The 19914-nt window shown below is 37.3% G+C and overlaps 1 protein-coding gene across 4 annotated transcripts in view; it reads left to right on the top strand.

Moving 5' to 3' along the window:
* The window catches only part of DCC (DCC netrin 1 receptor), a 1101219-nt gene extending 1082483 nt beyond the window's left edge, over nt 1-18736 (top strand). For all 4 annotated transcript variants that reach the window (XM_060761267.2, XM_060761265.2, XM_060761264.2 and 1 more), the window contains exons 28-29: nt 3935-4077; nt 8801-18736. In XM_060761267.2, coding sequence (XP_060617250.2) covers nt 3935-4077; nt 8801-8890 — 233 coding nt within the window. In that variant the 3' untranslated portion in view covers nt 8891-18736. The remainder of the gene's footprint in view (nt 1-3934; nt 4078-8800) is intronic.
* The last annotated feature ends 1178 nt before the right edge of the window (nt 18737-19914 follow it).

Genomic DNA, 19914 nt, shown 5'->3' with positions numbered 1-19914 from the left:
GCACTTTAATACTGACTTAGGATGGACTGTGCTCCCTCATTTCTCTCCAAAAAATACTATCCTAGTTATATTTTACCTTGTTCATGTCAGCATATTCTCAATTTTAATCTATTACATTTGGCCCGGCCATTTTTAAAATTGTTTATGTCACTATTGATTGTTTTTTGTTTATGTGATTTATATGATTTGTATTTTATTGATTGTTTATTGATGTTGTGTTCATTGATGTTTTGTGGATGTACTTTGGGCTTAGCCTCATGTAAGCCGCACCAAGTCCCTTGGGGAGATGGTAGCGGGGTACAAATAAAGATTATTATTATTATTATTATTATTATTATTATTATTATTAAATAGAAGGGGGGATTGTGCTATTTTCCCATGGAACTGGAAAACCATGAAATGAAGCAACTCACAACATCGAAATAACTCAAGCATTCTTAGCTAAATGCTTTTCCTTGATTTTGTCTTTTTCTTTTTTGTACTTTGTACTGTTTTTAAAAGCGCATGCACACACATGTTATCTTCTAGGGATGAGTATATCTTCTGTTCTTTCTTTGAAGTTGGAAGAAGTTCAGCAAAACCAGTTATTAAAGAACTCATTTACTATAGTGAAGATAGCAAAGTGATTGTATCTTTTGAAGCATTTACTTCTCCCTTTCCTCCCCCTTCTCTCTTTCTAGCTTTTCTCTCTTTTCATTTCACTTAAACTTGGATTATCAAAGAGATCCAAGCATACAGGAAATGTTTGATTCTCTTTTTTGTCTCTTGCTAGCTTGTGGAAAGGTACTTATCACTCACAAAGTGCAGCGTGCACTCTAATTTGGTAGAGCATCCATTCTGGCTTTGAGTATTCTTAAGCTTTTGTTAAAGCAACCCTCTGTGCTTTAGCATTTAATTAAAATGAATGTAAAATTATAAACCCAGCTCTTAGAAATGAAGAAGTGAGAGATTTTTTTTTAAAAAAAACCCATTATCTTAGTATCCCATTTTTGTTTTGAAAGAATTATGTATAATTTTAAATAGTGTCACTACAAATTGAGGGTTTGCTAGAATGGCCCTTCCTATTTTGCTATTTTATTATTATGGGTAGCAAAATAATGGGGTCATATCAGTTGAATAGATGCTGAAAGTGGGTAAAATATACTCTACTGCAAAATTATTTTAAACACAAGTGGGGCCAGTTGTTTTCATGTGCCTTCAAGCCATTTCTGACTTGTGACAACCCTAAGAAAACTTTTAGTCCAATGCTCAGATGGCTACTACTACATATTGACTCTTGATGCCATGCTGGCTCTTGTCCAGCTTATCTTTTCATTCTTTACAGTTTAAGGCCTAAATCCAAGCATTAGTCCTAACTGGTGAGATTCAATGAATCTAGGTTTGCAATGAGACCATTCCAGATCCTGAGATTTTACTGTCAAGATTGATACTTACTTTATTACATTGAGAAATTTCCCAGTCGTGGGACACTTCAGCCTATTTTTAAGCATGTGTATTATAGTGTTTTGTTTTATTGCACTGTTTGGGCCATTTTGTGCCCCACCTTGAGACACAAGGAGAGTAATAAATAAGTTGTTATTTGTGCCATATTAGATATAATGTAAATACAACATTTTGTGTCCAGGGCCAACAACCAGTTAGGCTTACAGACAGTGCCAGGCCCTGAGAACATCCTCTTAAACAACAAATACATTACAGCTATATTATCTACTGGCCACTCTAATTTCACATAAGGATTTCATCACTATGTTGTCGACTGCATATTTCTGAAATTCTATAAAATAGTGATGCTTGGAATACAGTTTATCTTTCTCAAGCAGTGCTATCAGCAGGTTGGAGCAGTCCTGGGACTTGGTAGATTCTTTGGCCAATGTTATTGCTTGTTTTCTGTTTGCCTTCCTGCTCAATTTCAGGGCTCTCACTTGGGAAATACAGTAGGACTGATATTTCACTTCTATCTAATACACTCACCCTGAAATTCCTTCCCCTCTCTCCAGAGGACTAAAGAAGAAGGATCAGGACCTAAAAGTCCAGCCCAGGTTCTGAAATGTGGCAACCCTAATTGACTCAATTGGATTTATATAAGTGTTGATTTACAAAACTGTGTTGATCTAAAAGACTTATTCCAGGAAAAAACATTAAACTTCAGAGAAGGAAAACATTAAAAAGATAACTCTAGCACAAGTAGCCAGAGTAATTCTCACCATACACACACACACACACACACACACACACACACACACTTCTAATTTTGGAATCAAAATGGTTCTACTTACCATTAGCTACAAATTTATAATGCCTTGCTTTAGAGCTTAGGAGGGAAAATACCATGTGGGATAGAAATTCATTAGATTTTTTTTTGCTCCCACACATAACTCATTTCAGAGCTGTGGCAGTTTCATGCCATGGTTTTCCTCAAAGTGACTTTGAATGACAGCAAGACAGCAGAAAATTCTTGCCTCGAGAAACTTATCCCTCCATTATTCTATTGACCAATTAACGACAGAAGGCCAAGCTCTTTGCATTTAGATTAAGGATGGAAATCTTTGCTAATTTCATTCTCAAAGGAAACAAGAGTAATTTTAATAATTCTCTTCCTGCTGTGAAAAAGCCCTCAAAAACAGTTTTCAAAGACTTTTTGAAGTTTAGCACTTTTCTGTATGAAAATGTTGCCCTATGGATATGGGTGTTTTAGAGTGCCCATTTCTGAGGGATATTTGAGTAGGTAAAAGAAGTGACAAATACTACCTACTATAACCAAACAGTAACTACCAGCAACTTGGGGTGTCCATGAACCAGATTTGTTCCAGCCACCATTTCATTCCCAAACACCACTGAATGCAAGAAATAGAGGGTCGGAGATGGCAACCTCCAGCATGGAAGAATTTCAAGAAATAACTGTTGCCTACAAAGTGGAGCTCCCCTGCATCTTGAACAGATCTCGAATATCAATTGCCTTCTCTAAATCATAGAAATCTATCTCATACTGAATGAGACCATTGATCCATATAGAACAGTAGTATCAATTCTAACTGACAAAAACATGCCAGAGTTTCAAGACAATTCTTTCTTGCCCCTATCTGCAGATCCTTTGCATCCTCTGATGTTCCCTCCTGGTGACATCCAGCTTTTTACTTAGTCCAATGCTGCTTAATATTTAAAATTACAATAATCAGGCCTGAGTATATTCACGATGGAATTGTGCAATTCTGTCAGTTCACCACAATTTCCATTGGCATCCTCATTGTTTTATCTATCTCCTTTAGAAATGTTCAGAAACTGAGATCATTTTCAAAGTCATATAATATCACCCATTTGATGTTAGTTCAGAATTAACAGAGGCAGTTGAGATTTACAAGATTTAAGATGCTTGGCAACCAGCCCCAAACCTTTAATATCGACCTTTAATTTCAATAGATCTCAGTCAGAAAGACTTGAGGGCATGCCTAGTTCTGCCACCAAAATAAAAAAATTAGAAAGTCTTTGACATTGTATTAATTTTCCCCCTCCCCCATTTACTTAGAAATGGGATTCATTCCAGTAAAATTTACATCCAGGTAAGTGTACATAAGGCTGTAGCTTTCATCCAACTGACTGATATTCTAAAATCTTCTTTGGATCTTCTTTGATATCATTTTAAGTTACCTATGCTAAACAATTGGAGGTTCTCAACCTGTGGTCCCCAGATGTTTTGGGCTTCAACTCCCAGAAAACCTAACAGCTGGTAAACTAGCTGGGAGTTGTAAGCCAAAAACACCTGAGGACCCACAGGTTGAGAACCACTGATTTGAGGTGTGATAAATCATACTAATAAATTAGGATAGAAATAAGATATAAAGTTCTTAATTTCATATACATGCTAATGCTGCTTCCGCTTTCCACCAGGTATGATTTTCACACTAATGTTGTCTCAATCTGCCCATTCCCATTTCAGCACCCAGCCTCACGAAGGCTCAGGTTAAGACAGCATCGCTTGGACTAGCTGGAAAAGCAAGATCTCCTCTTCTTCCCGTCTCAGTGCCAACAGCCCCAGAAGCATCAGAAGAGGGTCACAAACAAACAGAAGATCCTGCAAATGTAAGGACAAGTCAATAATCCTATTTTGTTTGTGGGGGGGGGGGGTTGGAGGTGGGGTCATAATATTTTTATTGATTTTGAGAAAGACAAATATATACAACACCATAAGATGCGAAGAAGGAAAGATACACACAAACCAAGCAAATACAAAGACATTATTTCCTTCCCTCCCTTTGAGGCAGAGTTTCTTCCTCAGTCTTCTTGCATTCCATTTGGTAAAAAGAGAAATATTAATATCCAAAGCTTCGGGTTTTTTTTTACAGAGACTACATATTCTTTAAAATATTTCTCTACTTTCTCCCACTCTTTCCACACCTTGCTTAGAAAGCTCCCCTTCATTATTCTGGTTAATTTGTCAGTTTCCATTGCTTCTTTTAATTTCAGTTGGTATTAGATGGAAGGTACTTCCGTTATTTTCCACTTTTTGCCAATACTATACTTGTGGTTGTAATCCTATACATAAATATTCTCTTTGTAGGTTTATTGATTTGTACATTTATCATGTTGAGAAGAAACAGCTGTGGCGTAAATTCTAATTGTAAAGCACTATTAACTGTATTATGTATCTTCTTCCAATACTTCTTAACTCTTTTACAGTTCCATAACACCTTTCTCTTTTTCACATTTCCAGCATATCTCTTTTCTGGTTTTATGAATTTTGGCTAGTATCTGTGGGGTTAAGTACCATCGATAGTGGACTTAATAACTTTTTTCTTTAAGATTGCTAGAACATGTAAAATTTGCCATGTCTTTCCAAACTCTTTCCCATTGGTCAATGTCAAGTACCCTTCCAACATTTTTTTGCCATGGTCAGCATATATTCTTTTATTGGTTCTATTTATTGTTCTTTCTGTATTAACAAATTACATATTTTGGAAATAGTTATTGTCCCCTTATCACCTATCAGTTTATCCCAGTTCCTTTATACCAGTTGTATTCCTTCTTGTTTACTATCCATTCTGAAATTTTCTGTTAGCCTCATGTATAAAAACCATTGCACTTTGAACCCTTCTTTTTCTAATTCTTCTCCAGTTTTGGATTTTAGGGATCCTTTGTATTTTATTAAAATGTCTTTATATCTCAACCATCATTTAAGATATTGCAATTTGGTTCTTCCTTTGGTGATAACCATTGAGGTATTTTAATCCAAAATCTTGTCCTAATTTGAACATGTTAATATGATGATGTTGCACCTCCAATCTCATGCCACCTAGACTCAGATGATGAATTCTTCCATGTCAGTGTCCTAGTAAATTCACCAAATTTTAGCTTTCTATTTAAGGGGGCTGCCCAAGGGTTGAAGTCAACTTGTAAAGCAGGTTTAGAACCATGGATAGATCCTTTAAATTTTGTGCTAAATTCTGGGGTGTGATCGCCATCAAATTGATATGGAAGCCACCAGCCACTACTGGGAACAAATGGAGTTGCCAGACAGATATTAATGGGAAAACACTGATGAAAAGCAGCTCATTTCTTATTCCTTCTTCTCCCTTTCATTTATTTACTTATTTATTTATTTACCATATTAATATTATTATTATTATTATTATTATTATTACTTTATTTGTACCCCGCTAGCATCTCCCAAGGGATTCGATGTGGCTTACAACAGGCCGAAGCCCACACAATACCACAATACAACAATACAGTACCTAGCAAATAAAAACAGTTAAGCAAAAACAATAACAAAAGCAGTACAACAAGACATTATTAAAACTGAGCCGGCCAGAGTAGGGGTACAGGATTAAAAGTGCTGATGTGATAAGGGGACACATCGGGACTTTCTCGGCCCGAAGGTGTCTCAAGGTGGTTTACTGTCGGCAATCAATGCCCCCAACAACATAAAATATAATTAAAAGCATTAACATATAATATAAGCCATATAAAAACAGTAGAAACAAGTCCTTAGTATCTCATTACTAAAATCATTTTCCAGTCGCATCATCCAATCATTCCGTGGATCTAAATTAGCCTGTTACACTGCATTTACAAATGCTTGCTCAAAAAGCCAGGTTTTTAACTCTTTTTCAAAATGTTCGGGGGGGGAGATCTGATATCCCTAGGGAGGGCGTTCCATAGCCAAGGGGCCACCGCTGAGAAGGCACTGTCTCGTTCCCGACAATCGCATCTATAGTCTTCAAAATTCCTAATGCTGAATACTTCAAAAAACAGCTGAGTTAGTCTTTCATAGCATTAAAAGGAAAGAGGATGGAGAGAAAGAAGGGATCCAATGGCCCCTTATCACAAACCCAATTTATTTTATTATGAACGTTTGGTCATTTTGAGAGACCATATTGTATAAGTAACTAAACAATAAAGTTCTATCACAAAAAAGAGTTATGTCTTATTAAGCTATCATCATAATGAAATACACATAACCTTTCAAGACTGGAAAAAATATTTAATGTCAATTAGCAAGTTATTGCTAACTGCTGTCCTTGAGCTCGGCAAAAAATTCTCTAGTAAACGTTTGGCATACATACATTGAAGAAGTTTTAGCCATTTATGGGGTGGGGATAAAAACCCATAAATATTGGATTTCATCCACCATTATGTCCTAAAAGAAATAATCAACATTAGGAATTTTCTCCCTTTAGTTTTCCCTGGATTATTTTAGTTGTCATCAGAGCATTTGTTCCACAATTGTGGTTCATCTGCCACAATTTAGGGTCTGTTGTTTGCCAATGGCAAGTGAAACAATTGCTTATTGAAATAGGCAATCAGCAGGTAGACATAATCCGCAACACCATCACAGATCAGCATCTGGATTCTTTTAGGCCCTTCTCTATCTCTGAACATTTTCCAAGCGTTGGTGGCTTGTTTGGAGAAAGATAAAGCAGTTCAGAAACTCCCAATTGGGAAGGAATGAAAACTGGGTTTGTACAAATGACATAAAAGGAGACCTTGAGTTCAGAACATTTCAATTCCAAATATCTTATATTCTAAGAGCTGGACAAATCATTTCCCAAGTGGATCACTCTTGAAGCTAATTGAAAATGAAAACATTCAGAGGAGATAATGGAAGAGGAACCAAAGGGGCCCTTAGGGATTCAAAGTTCTGGCTGCAGTACAGCTCACTTACCTAACATCATGGAATTTTAAAAATGTGTAATAACCCCCAGCTCTTTGTAAAAATGAATTGCTTGAACCAATATAAATAAATGTTACTTATAGAACAATGGCATATATACCCAGCATTGCCCAGGTATACCTTCTTTCTTCTCCTCAAAGGCTGTTGTTGCCTCAGCTCTACTATCCCCCCAAAAAACATGAAAACTGGGTCAGAGGGGCTGACACCTGCCTCCTTTCTCCCTCCTCCAGAATGCTTCCATCTTTGTCTGGACCTCTGAAAAGATCTCCCTTAGGACATAATCTCTCAGTGCTCTGGCCCTCTGAGAGACTCCTTATTGGTGGGTAGGCCCTTTGAGAGGGAATTTTAGAGTGTCTCCCTGATAATGCTCTAGTCCAGTGATGCCCAAACCAGACAGGAGGCTAGTGGGGAGAGGACGAGCAGTAGAACCAGCCTTTCCCTGCAGCTTTCTGACTACAGACTGCTTTCCTGGTTCTCAACACAGGAGAAACAGCCTTTCCTGCAGTTCACAGACTACAGACTGCTTTCCTGGTTCTCAACACAGGAGAACCAGCCTTTCCCACAGTTCACAGACTACAGACTGACTGTTTCAAAATGCCTGCCCTGCCAAGTGGCAGTTGGCTCTGCCCCTTTTTCCATGGCAACCCGGCTCAAAGTGAGCTGAGTTGGCTACCATTCCCCCCCCCCCACCCCCGGTTATGTTATTTTAAATGTACTTACCCTCTTTTAAGCACCTATCTATAATTACACATGACTAAAAGTTAAAATTCACACTTCACCACAATAAGTTTCTGTTGGATTTTTTTGTTTGTTTTTTTGAGTGAAGGTCACTCCTTAGGTTGGTAGGCATTTAGTGGCCAAATTTGGTATTATTTTGGCCAGTGGTTTTTGAGTCATGTTAATCCCACAAACATACATTTTTATTTATATAGATTACAATTACAACTATAAAACAACTTTATCCACAATCATAGTCAAGCCATTCTCGTAGTCATGACACATAAATCCAAGTCCATCTATTCCTTCCTCCCTCCCTCCCTTTCCTTCTCTCCCCTTCTCTCATTTCTCTTTCTCCAGCTATGAGAGGGCCTTGCAATGTCTCCATGGCAACATGGCTCCTTTTGTGACTTCCTGTTTCCTTCCTTCCTTGCTTCTCTTCATGTGCATGTCACATTTCTTTCCCAGTGACATCACAGAGGGCCACTTTGCCACTTTGCCAAGCAACAGCCAATCCAGTGACAAAGAGCCACTGCATTGTCACCTAGCAACAGCCTTCGTGGTACAGACAGACAGACAGACACACATGCAGCAAAATATCCAGCCTTTTTATGCCTGTAAGCAAGAATATGAAAAACAGTAACATAACAGGGCTGGATGTAACATACTTTAGCACTCAACTTATTAGGCCTGTGAAATCCCTTCAGATTTTGTGAGTGTGTGGTGTTGTTTTTTAAAAAAATGCTTTTGGGTATTTACAATGGTGGCAATGCTGCCATGATAACAAATGTGAATAGCAAAATTCATTAAGTCCTAAGTCTAGCTTGTGAGATCATCCATATGGAGCTGGATGCTAGTCATTGTTTTCTACTCAGATTGACTTAAATAAACAAACTTTGTTTGCTATCTCCTCAGGTATATGAACAGGATGATTTAAGTGAACAGATGGCTAGTTTGGAGGGGCTAATGAAGCAACTTAATGCCATCACAGGCTCAGCCTTCTGATAGTTTTGAATGATGAATGGAAGAATGGAGTTACCCAGGAACATTGCAGCATACCAGCGTTTCAAACATACCACCACCCAAAGTCCTCATCTGCCGTGAAGCTAACCAATGCACCGCCAAACCCTGTTCTAAGGATGGATCTCACAGTGTTCATACAGATTCAGCAACAGCACTGAGAAGCACCGAGAAGCAAGAAACAAGATGTTGGGACACTAGCACACACCGCTTAATAGTGGTGGCTTTGATCTTCTGGCCTTAGTAGCGCACCAGTGGTGGAGTGGAGGGAAGTCATAGTTTAGACCTGCTTCACATATTATCCTGTTGTTAGCATCTTGTGGCTTTTAAGTGACCAATGCTTGCATTTCCCCACATGACACATACAATATTTTCTAAAATGAAATTCAAATTTAATTGTGGGATTATGTTCCCTTGTAGAAATTCCTAAGAACTGAACTTATTCCCCATGGAATATCTATCTTTGGTTAGATTGTCATTAAGTGATATTGTCTCATTTTAAAATAACAACAATACTGGAGACTAAATGAAAACCCATAGGATTCTTCCACTTATCGTAAAATCCATTACAAATTATGCCTGCAAATCCACCAAACATGCTATGGTCCCGCCCTATATCTGCCATCATGATGCTAGCCATCTTTTCCTTCTACCTGTCCTCTCATTCCCTCAAATTTACCTTTGTGAAAAAGATAGAGCCTTCAGCAGAATGTGCTCACAGAAATAGTAAGGGCTTCAGGGATGGGGACTTGTGTGGGACATCAATTAATGGTGGAGAGCCTGAGACAGTTCTTCTCGCCTTCATTAATAGATACTGCACATGAATGTTCAAATTCTCTAAAATTTGATTGATGCATCTATTGCAAGTCCTCTCTATCAGCCATTGTCATCCATTCAAAAAGGTAAGCTTGGGACAAGTGGAACGATCAGGTGGCATTCTCCTCTCAATGTATCCTAAAAAATCAGTTTTACAGTTCTTGTAGGAGAAGCGTTGGGTTTTCTTTAAAAGGTCTCCAAGGATGCTTTGAAAAATGTAAGCCAATCATGAGCTGACTTGGAGGAAATTTTCTTCATTAATTTCCCACTGGACATAAAAAAAACAAAGAAACAAGCCTACTGTTTATTCTTCAGGAACAACACTAGAGGAATTGCTAAGGAAGTTAAGTGGCTTTCTCTATGTTTTGTGTATCTATAACACCAGTTTTAATCATCAAATTTAATTGTGCTATGATTTAAATTGACCACAAGCAATAGTTTGACATTTTAGACAAGACCATTACCAAATTCTGTGGAACAAGAAACCAAGTAGGTCAATTTCCCAGTTCCAATGGGGTCATCATGAAAATATGTGAAGCAGGTGTTGGAGGCCATTCTTTCCTTCCTCAGAGGTTTGTTATGTAATGATGTAGACCATACAAGAGCATTACAACATGCATCTCAAGGCACTGTGAAATCATATGTAATGTGTAACTCCACTTCTTTGTTTTCCTTCGTATTTTCAGTGATAAACATCAGCACATAGCACCAAAGGGTTGGTATATTCTCAACAGCACAAAAAAATGAATGCAAAGAACAGTAATGCTCTCTCTCTCTAGCTATCTATCACATAACATAAGTGACTGAGCAATTTTTGAGAGAAATGGACCACTGGTGCAAATCTCCTTGGAGTTACATATATGCTTCAAAATGGTTATTAGTAGTGAATGTGCAAATTTGGCAGGCTGCTAGTATCTATATGCATCCGAAAATATATGTAATATACAGTACGGCCCCGTTACCTACAAGACCAGTACCCAAAATTTCACCTGCCCACATCTGACAAAATATGTCCTTTCTGGGAATGTTCTAGTTCCTCCAGGCAATACTATGGTAAGCTTCCACCAGAAGTTAATAGAGTCATCCTTGAGGACATTAGCAAATTCTAGGAATATTCAAGATCCTCAAGGGTGAGTCTATGGGAACTTCTAGTGAAAGTCATTCATTTTAATAGTATTATCCACAGTTTTGTTTCTATGGTAAATTCAGGAATGTATCATCTGTGGATATGGAGGTCGTACTGTAAAATTGTCTTATTCAAGTACAAAGAAGAGAGGCAAGCAATACAGATGTGCTACTGGAAAGGAATCCACCACTAACTTGCCTCTACTTCATCCTGATGCAAGACTGTTGAGTTTCATAGGTCTGCAAGACAGCTATTCAGTAGGACAACTTCTCCACTTTAAGGAAAGTAGGTCCTATTGTAAGACAGAACAGAAATGGAACCGTGAGATTACTTGTGCCAGCAGATAAGTCCCTAGAATAGATTGTGAGAGTCATGCTATGTCCATTTTGCCTGTGCTCTGGGGGATGTACACAGTACAAATGTTTACAGACAAGCTACCAGAAAGTTAGAGGACAAGAGGGAAATACAAGGTCTTTCTTTAACATTTTCATACTGTTTTCATCCAGTGGCTGAAAGCAAAACTAGCCCTAGTTACATCAGGATTCTGGTTAGGAACATAAATAATTCTTTTCTTCAAGCTCTCATTCCACTATTCTGGATTTTATTGCTGTGTTTTTACATTGACATTCAGAACTGGCGATATGAACAAAATGTTGCATGCTCACTTCTCATTGCTGTACTTTCTGCATTCATTCAGAGTTAATCCCTGTTTTCACAGGCAAACCACCAAAAAGCAACTAAATTTGCATATTTATCAGTTATGAGGCTGCAAAAACCCAATAAGAAGGTTTCAGCTGAATTATTACATTCAGCACTCTCTTTGATTTCAAGCTTGAGTAGGTCATAATTTTAAAAGAGCATGGAAGGGAGAGAGGATCTTTACATCCTAATAGCTCTTTTTATTAGGAAGGTAATTATATGTGAATTCCTGAATAAAATATCTGGAATAAAATGGCACCGCTTCAGAAGTAAAAATTCAGCAAGCTTTTAAAAATACAGTATCATATTGGGTAGGAGATTAGTTTGAACAGATGATCCACTCAAAATGCTAGTATATTTGTGAAAATACATCCCCAGCCCTCGCCTCATGTTGTTTATTCAATTTAGTCTGGAATTTTAAGGCAACATTTTTAATAACTAGGCAGGCTTATTTAGGAGGTTGAGTTTTTAATGTTCTGACCAATTGGGGATGGCACTCAACTGCATCCAGTTGTATGGATGCTGCATAGCTCAATCTCTTCCTTAAATAAAAGCAAGAATGGCAAGATTACTTTCCCAACTTGGCAAGTACAAAAAAACCTCTTGAGTATTTTGAGTAGTATCATAACAATGGATTTTGCTGTTACGTTCCCTAGAAACATTTCTGAACCTGGATTTAAAAAGAAAATCCGTTCATGCAAAAACTGTACAAATGAAAGCATTTTCTATCTCTGTCTTCACTTTATGCTATGCTAGTCTGGGAGCAGATGTTTCTACTCTTTCCAATGAGTATACAGGACCTCGTCATTTCTCCATACCTTTAGGGATATAATAAGCACTTTCACTTAGTTATTTTGTGACTTCCATAGAAACTATTTTATGGTGGTAGGTTTTTATGTGGTTTGTTTTTAAGTCTTAAAAATCTTTCTTTTCTTTAGTTGTGAGGAAGATGGTTTGTTTAACTTAATACAGCTTACTTTTCTGTTGATTCAGCAGTCAAACTATTTTCTTATGACAAAACAGTGCATTTAAAATAAATATCACATTCTCAGCTTCTGACATCAAAGACCATTGCATATTCTGCTTGGGAAAGAAATGCTAACCATGGATTAATCATAGAGAAAACACTTAATTACACTGATACTGATAATGGACAATGGATCTAAAACAGGCATGGCCAAGCTTCTGTCCTCCAGGTGTTTTGGACTTCAATTCCCACAATTCCTAAAAGCCTGTAAGCTGCCTGGGATTTCTGGGAGTTGAAGTCCAAAAAACCTGATCTAAAGTAATGTCTGCTTCTACAGCTTTCCACAGAAATGTTTGGTTCTAATCCACTGCAATTCAGTCCGTCTTATATCAGGAAACTGTCATTCAGCAGAAAGAACTTGTTTAGCATTCAAACTGATAATGGCCTTTAATATTGTAGAAGATCAAGGTCATTGCCTAATGTATGGGAGATGCCACCCCATTTTATTCCAGCAGAATCAGATATAGACTCTCAAAACTCTCCACACTACCATTGAACCATACATTGTCTAAGAAAATTCTATAGAAAGTATCAGAGGCCAAAGAAAAAGACTCTGTCTCTTCAATGTTTAGGGATGTCAGGCCATGGAAGGATAGACTTTCATTTTTCCTTGCCAAGGTAGCCTGATTCTTTACTATTCAAAAATAGAATTTTATGTTTTCACGTAAAATTGAATGCCACCTCTATGAAGGGTAGATGTATTTTATTGTTATTGAGGTTAGGCTATTCCATTGAATTTTACATTATTTCGGTGCAAAATACCTATCTTAACCTGCTTATAAACACTCAAACCATTGGACCTAATTTTAAACATATGTACCAAAAATCAATTCATTCCCATTAATCAACTGTCCAGAAGAAAGAGAATGGGCTTCAATTCATTCTCAATACTTGTTGAAATTGAAGGTAGTCTCTCTCACATACATTCTTCCTCAATGAATTTTTATGATTTCCTCCTATTTTTCAGGTTCTTCTATTTAACATCATTGGTTTCTGTGCTTTACTCTTAGAGGAAAGCTTCTAAAATTAAACCATATTATTTGAGGTGTCTGTGCAACTGAGAGTTTCCATAAAGTGCATAAAAGGAATAGGTGTTTCTCCATTGTAAGAACTTTTCAATTTTTTGCATATATTGATTACTGACTTGTTATTGTTATGGATTTCACATTTCTCTCCATTCTTGACATTTTTTTACTGCTCTTGATGAATACTTTAGAATATATAAAGAATTCAATGAATTGAGCTTATTCTAGATAGGCTTCACAATTGTGCCTTGCCCCCTCCCTCAGACAGAGCATTATCAATCATAGATTTTGCAACCCATTTTATCTGTCCTTGATAAAATACTACACTGATATTCATCATAATCATGATTCCTACCATCTTCTTGACTATGTCCATCTTCAAAAGAGGACAAGGTCAAGTGCTGAAGATTCTGTTCCCAGATATGATATTGTTCATCTAGTCTTATGTGAGCCCTTTAATTTTACATTTCTGACATACCCCAATTATATCTTCAAAATTTACAAGAGAACAGACTGTATGCTCTCACAAAGCTTAACCTGCCCTAAGAATGTCTTCTACATCTTCTCCCCCCTGGCAGACCATCCAGTATTATCACAGTAAGATATTTCCCCAAAATGAACAGTTGGATGAATCTGTACATTTTGCTGTTTCCCTTATTGAGGCTTAAAAAAAAATCCCAAATTCTATTTATAAAGGAAGCTAATTTGGAAGAAGTTATTCTAAGAAGTTAACTGAATCAACTTTTTAACCGAATTCAGCACATCTGCTCCAAGCCTGTGAAAGACTTCCTTGTTCCTGCCTGTTATGTATCTAATAAAGATGAGGCATTCCCCAGGAGGAAAATAAGAGTTGGCAACCCTAAATCAGTACTTCAACCATAAAATCATAGAACTGGAAGAGACCAAAAGGGCCACCCAATCCAACCGCATTCTACAAGGAAGGAACACACCATCAAAGCACTCCAAACTGAAGGGCATCCGGTCTTTCTTTAAAAATCTCCAGAGAAGGAGACTTCAGCACACTCCCAAGCAGCATATTCTGCTATAGAACTGCTCTTGCTATCAGGAAGTTTTTTTCGTAATATTTATATGGGATATTTTTTCCTTTAGTCTAATCCATTGCTGCATAAAACATCTTCAAGCCTCTACATTCCAGGGCATATGCTCTTCAAGCCTATGGTAATGATTTGCAACCCCTTTACTTTAATATAGATTTTTGAGTAGCAGATATATTTGTGAACAAAGCCAGTTTGCATTCAGAGCTTTGTTTATATTTACCATTTCTGCTGATATGCAGAGGTAAAGTGGCATTTTCATCTGACATTACCTTTCTGTGTAAGCTGCCATTCCACGTACCACTTCTCTTGGAAATGTAAAAAAGTTCTGTGGGGTGCTTGATGTATCCTCTATATCCAAGGGCTTTGACTTTCCGTTTTCTTCATCTGCAGACTCCCCAAGGGATATAGTTTGTGTCTTATGTTTCCTTTTTCAAGGATAAATGTATTCCTTCCCAAATAACCCACTGACTTATTTGCTTTCCCTAGTTGATCCCAACACTCCTAATAGTCTTAAGGACATTCTGCCACATGCAAGATAAGATCAGCTTTTCTCCACTTCTACATAAGCCTTGTCTTCAATTTTAACCAAGTTTTCTGCTGCTTACTCAAATATATATTCAGTAAGTCATCTTGTAGGATCTGTCTTGGAATTTCATATGCATTAGATTATAGCTTGTCACACAGTGGAGCTACACAAAAGAAAAAAAATGTGGGGTAAACCTGAAACTAGTTTTTTTCTGAATGGTTATTTGTGCAGTCATACAACCCATTTCTTGCCCTGGTGCTGTTACTGCTTAACTATATTAGCTTCTATCATAGATGAGAAGAAGGAAGTCAACAGTTGAGTCCATCCTCTACTGTCCAGGACATGTGCTCATATGGCCAGAGCCAGATCACACCAAAGTGTGTGCCAGGAAAGTTCCAGAGATGATCTGCATAGGTGATTGATCCACTTAACCAAATCACAATTGCTTTTCAAAAATAACCCGTATCAGCTATAAATGAACAATTTGCCTGTCTCTGATAATAGAGAATGAATGGAAAGCCTGTGGGTATTCATTCAGTATATGATCCCCATGATAATGTTATAGGATGTTAAAGGATACCTTGTTCCTACTGAAAATATTCTCATCCTTACTGTAAAGTAAAAAGGAGTGTCATAATTACTGAAAGTAGCCATATAGAAATAGCACTGAATCAATGAAGGAACTGAAAACCATGTTCTGTGTTGTCTTGGAAATATTCTTTTGAGGCTATGTAATGGTGAGGGTCTACTTTATTGAATATAATAAATGCTTTGCATTTTAATACATGAATAGGAAAGCAAATATACCCCACCAGACTAGAACCTGGTGTCTGACAGAAAAATCACGAACAAGTTTGCACTGTTTTGAAGAGCCATGTGACTTACCAATTATAGTTTTCATGGCCCCTCTTCATGCATACTTGCATATTTTTTTGGAAATTTAAAAAGCATACATTTCCAACAGGTCCTACTCCTGTCTTTAATTGTGGTTTTAAGATGTTGTTAAGGAAAATTGGTCTTTGATAGCCACTCCCTCCTAGCTGATTCTGTGACAGACTAGTTCAAACAGAATGCCATAATCTGAGACTATGTAATTTTTGGTTAGCTATCTTAGCATTGTTCTCATGTTTCCCCAATCATCTATCCTCTCATTTCCTCGTCTTTCCCCTTCCTCCTCCTTTTTAATTTTTCTTCTTGCCCTCTCTTTGAGACCAGTAATAACAGCATGGTATATATATACATATATACCATAAAGCCATTGAGGCCAATGGTATCTCACTGTTATGCTGTACATGTCTTTTGATGAAGAATGAGGAAGTGATGCTGGTAGATAGAAGGAACAATGCTGTTTTTATTATTGTAAAATAGATCTGGCAATGCCTACCTTTGTGAATTGCCATCATGTTTGGGTGAGGGAGGGTAGGGCAGGGAGGGAAGGGGGTACTTTTTATAAGTAATATTTAATTTATTATTTAGAGTGCTTTCCTTGGGATAATTTATGATTAGGGGGAAGGGATATCTGGTTGAGACCTAGAGCAGGATGTTAAAGCTGTGGTGTAGCTCATGTTATGTATGTATGTATGTTGATTTTTGGATCAACAATTTCCTCTTCTCATACCAATCTCAGTCACGTTGATGCAATGCTATCCACACAGATTTTATCTGAAACTGAAAATAACAAATACACATAATCCCACCAAATATTTCATTAATTGGTATGGAATATATTTGCAGGTGGTTCTGTCAAACTTTAAAAAGTTTTGATATCTGTTCATTCCAGTGTAATAACTTACATGTTTCATTAATATGTTGACATCCGTGTGATTTTGAAGTTTGCTTGAAAAAAATTGTCCCACAGTAAAATAAAAATTTTCCACGAGGAAATACCAAAAGTAGGGACCATTGAATATTGGTTTTTGATTGTTCTCAGCATCCTAGCCACAAGCACATATTGAATCTTATGTATGCATCTGTACGTGATTTTTTTAAAAGTCCACACAAACTGGAGACATATTGTCTGGAACACCTTATAAAGCTTTTGATGTCTTGGTTTGGGCCGTAATAACCTAGAGAATTTTTTTACAGTATTTATATTCTGCCCTTCTCATCCCGCAGGGGACCCAGGGCGGATTACAATGTAATATACAGGCAAACATTCAATGCCATAGACACACAATATACATAGACAGACACACAGAGGCTATTTAACTTTCCAGCTTTCATGAGGGTAATCTGGCCACCAGGGGAGCTGTCGCTTCACCGTTCATTTGAGACACTGAAGGAGTACTTCCTTATTCTTTGCTTGCTTGCTGGAGATTTTATGGTGTCGTAAATTAGTTAAATTAGCCTTCCCGCATAAGAGATACCTAAATTTCCTATTTGACAGATGCAACTGTCTTTTGTGCTGCAAAGGTTGACAGCAAGCCACACACAATGGTAGGAAGCTAACTCTGACACGTGCAGGCTTCAAACTCATGACCTTTTGGTCAGCAGTGATCTTAATGCAGTTGACTTCCAGCCAACTCCAAATGGAGTCCCCTTAGTTCAATGTTGGGTTCTTGAAAAAACTGGCGAAAGGAAAAGCCTTCTGAATGCCACCCATTTACACCATTCTGTTCACAATAATGTGTAGTGTTTACAGTAAACGCTGCAGAAAATGCTTCAGCTGCATTTCATAAAAAGGGAAATCTCCCTGTTTAGCAAGCCTTGCAAATGCTGATTTGTTATCAGGAAATGTTTGGTTTTTATACATATTTTTATACTTATATAACTGGAGTCTCATAAAATTTTCTCAGGTAGAAAGAGGTAATGAGTGGGAAAAGTTCAAGAAGCTCTGCTCTAAATCACTGAGCAGGATTCACTGGGATGTTTTACTAAGTCAGACAGGATTTCCATGGACTTCTGTGCAATCCCCATTTAATTTATTCTAGCTTTTTCAGGATAACCTTTCAGTGGACAGAATCTCACAATTCCCTCAATCAATAAAAGCAGTAGAAATAATTGGTATATAATATATTAAACATTATCCCTTCTCAGTTTTTGATGAAATTGTGTGTAGCTACGTCATGGAAGAATTTTGAAGGACTGTGTCCTTGTGTGACTTCTAAGAGTAACACTCAAGTTATTCCATGATTATGAAGAGAGGATCCATACGTGTCAATATCTCTATATTGGGAGGCATTTATTCAAGAGGAGTTACATCACAGCTTTAACTAGCCTTAGGAGAAAAAATCTTGTTCTGACAAAAAGCCTAAAGTTAGGTATTTTGAGCCTACAAAGGTTTTCTTTGAATTGTTGGACTCTAGCATTGTTAACCAAACTAGATTAGTGACTGCAATATTTAAGTGTAAATTTCATTCTGCCAGAAAGGGAACTTGATTAGGGTTTGAAAATAAATGACTGTTTCTACACAACCTTGTATACTACGACTACATGAAGAAAATGGGGAGGGTTTTGTAATGTACTGTAGAACAGTCTCATATTCATTTTTTATAGAAATGGTATTCCAATGGTGCATTTTCTTTTGTTTAATAAATAAAGTTTTGATACAAAAAGTTGTCTGTGTCGATCACATGCCTCAAATGTCACAGAGATGAGCCAGGATATGAAATCAATATATTTACTTCAGATCATACAGATTTTAGTAATTCATATAAAAGCCATGCTTTTGCTCAGATCTTTGTGTCTTAAAATACAGGGGGTGGCTATGTACCTAAGGGGATTTTTGGTAGTGGTGCTTAGGCTGAAGAATTTTTTCCTCCCCAAAATGGTATACAGAGAAGCAAAGACATGCAAATATACATACATAAAGCCAGGATAACTTCCCACTTTGTTAGCCTTCTGGATGTCATAATGAGAGAACTTAATTGGCTTCTACAACATGGGTATAGAAAAGGATCCATATGTGTCACTATGTTTGGAACTCAAAGAACCATTCTCCAGAAGAACTTCTGTAAAGGTTGGACCTCCTTGCTCTTTTCATAAATACTTGCTTTTCTTCCAGACAGGAGATCAAGGAATTGGAAAAAAATTATAACTCAATGGCATAACACATTTCACATTCAATAAGACCTAGGTTAAGTCTTTGGCATCATTACGCAAAAAGCCATGTCTAAAGTGGTGAGAAGAACGTCTGACTTAATCTCTTGGAAGGTGTTGCCAGTCATAATAGACACATTGTCTGACAAATATCTGGACTGCTTTTTGTGTTCTCTAGAAATTGCCTGAGAACCTCTTTGGGAGAATAACAAAGGCTTTGGACCAGTGATCCCAAAGCTGTAATTTAAGTAGTAAGTATAATTCAAATCACATCCATTTCACCCTATTAGGTCATGCTCATTTTACATAATTCCTGCTTAAATGCCTTGGTGTGCAAAAATATTTTAAAAGTGTTTCCATTAGGGACATCTTTAGCTATTGGGACATATAATGCAGGTCCTTCAAATTCTCCTAAAAAGTCTGGTGGAGAGAAATGCTGACTGCTACATCTGAGCAAAATCTATGGTTAATATGACATCTTTCCAATTCTGTGGGGAGTCCTTTTCACTTTTGCAGGGTTGAGATGGCATCCATTAGATGCTTTGGAGAACCCTATGCATTATAAGCATGTAAGAAAATGAATCATAGCAAAAGTCTATCTAATGCAACATCCGGCTTCCCACAGTAGGCAAATATGATGCCTACTGTGGGGAGGATGATTCATAAAGGCCATGGTCTTTTCCTGCAATTGTTC

Source organism: Anolis sagrei, chromosome 2, assembly GCF_037176765.1.
Source record: "Anolis sagrei isolate rAnoSag1 chromosome 2, rAnoSag1.mat, whole genome shotgun sequence".
In the NCBI taxonomy this organism is placed as follows: Eukaryota; Metazoa; Chordata; class Lepidosauria; order Squamata; family Dactyloidae; genus Anolis; species Anolis sagrei.
This window is presented reverse-complemented; position numbering and strand designations above follow the sequence as displayed.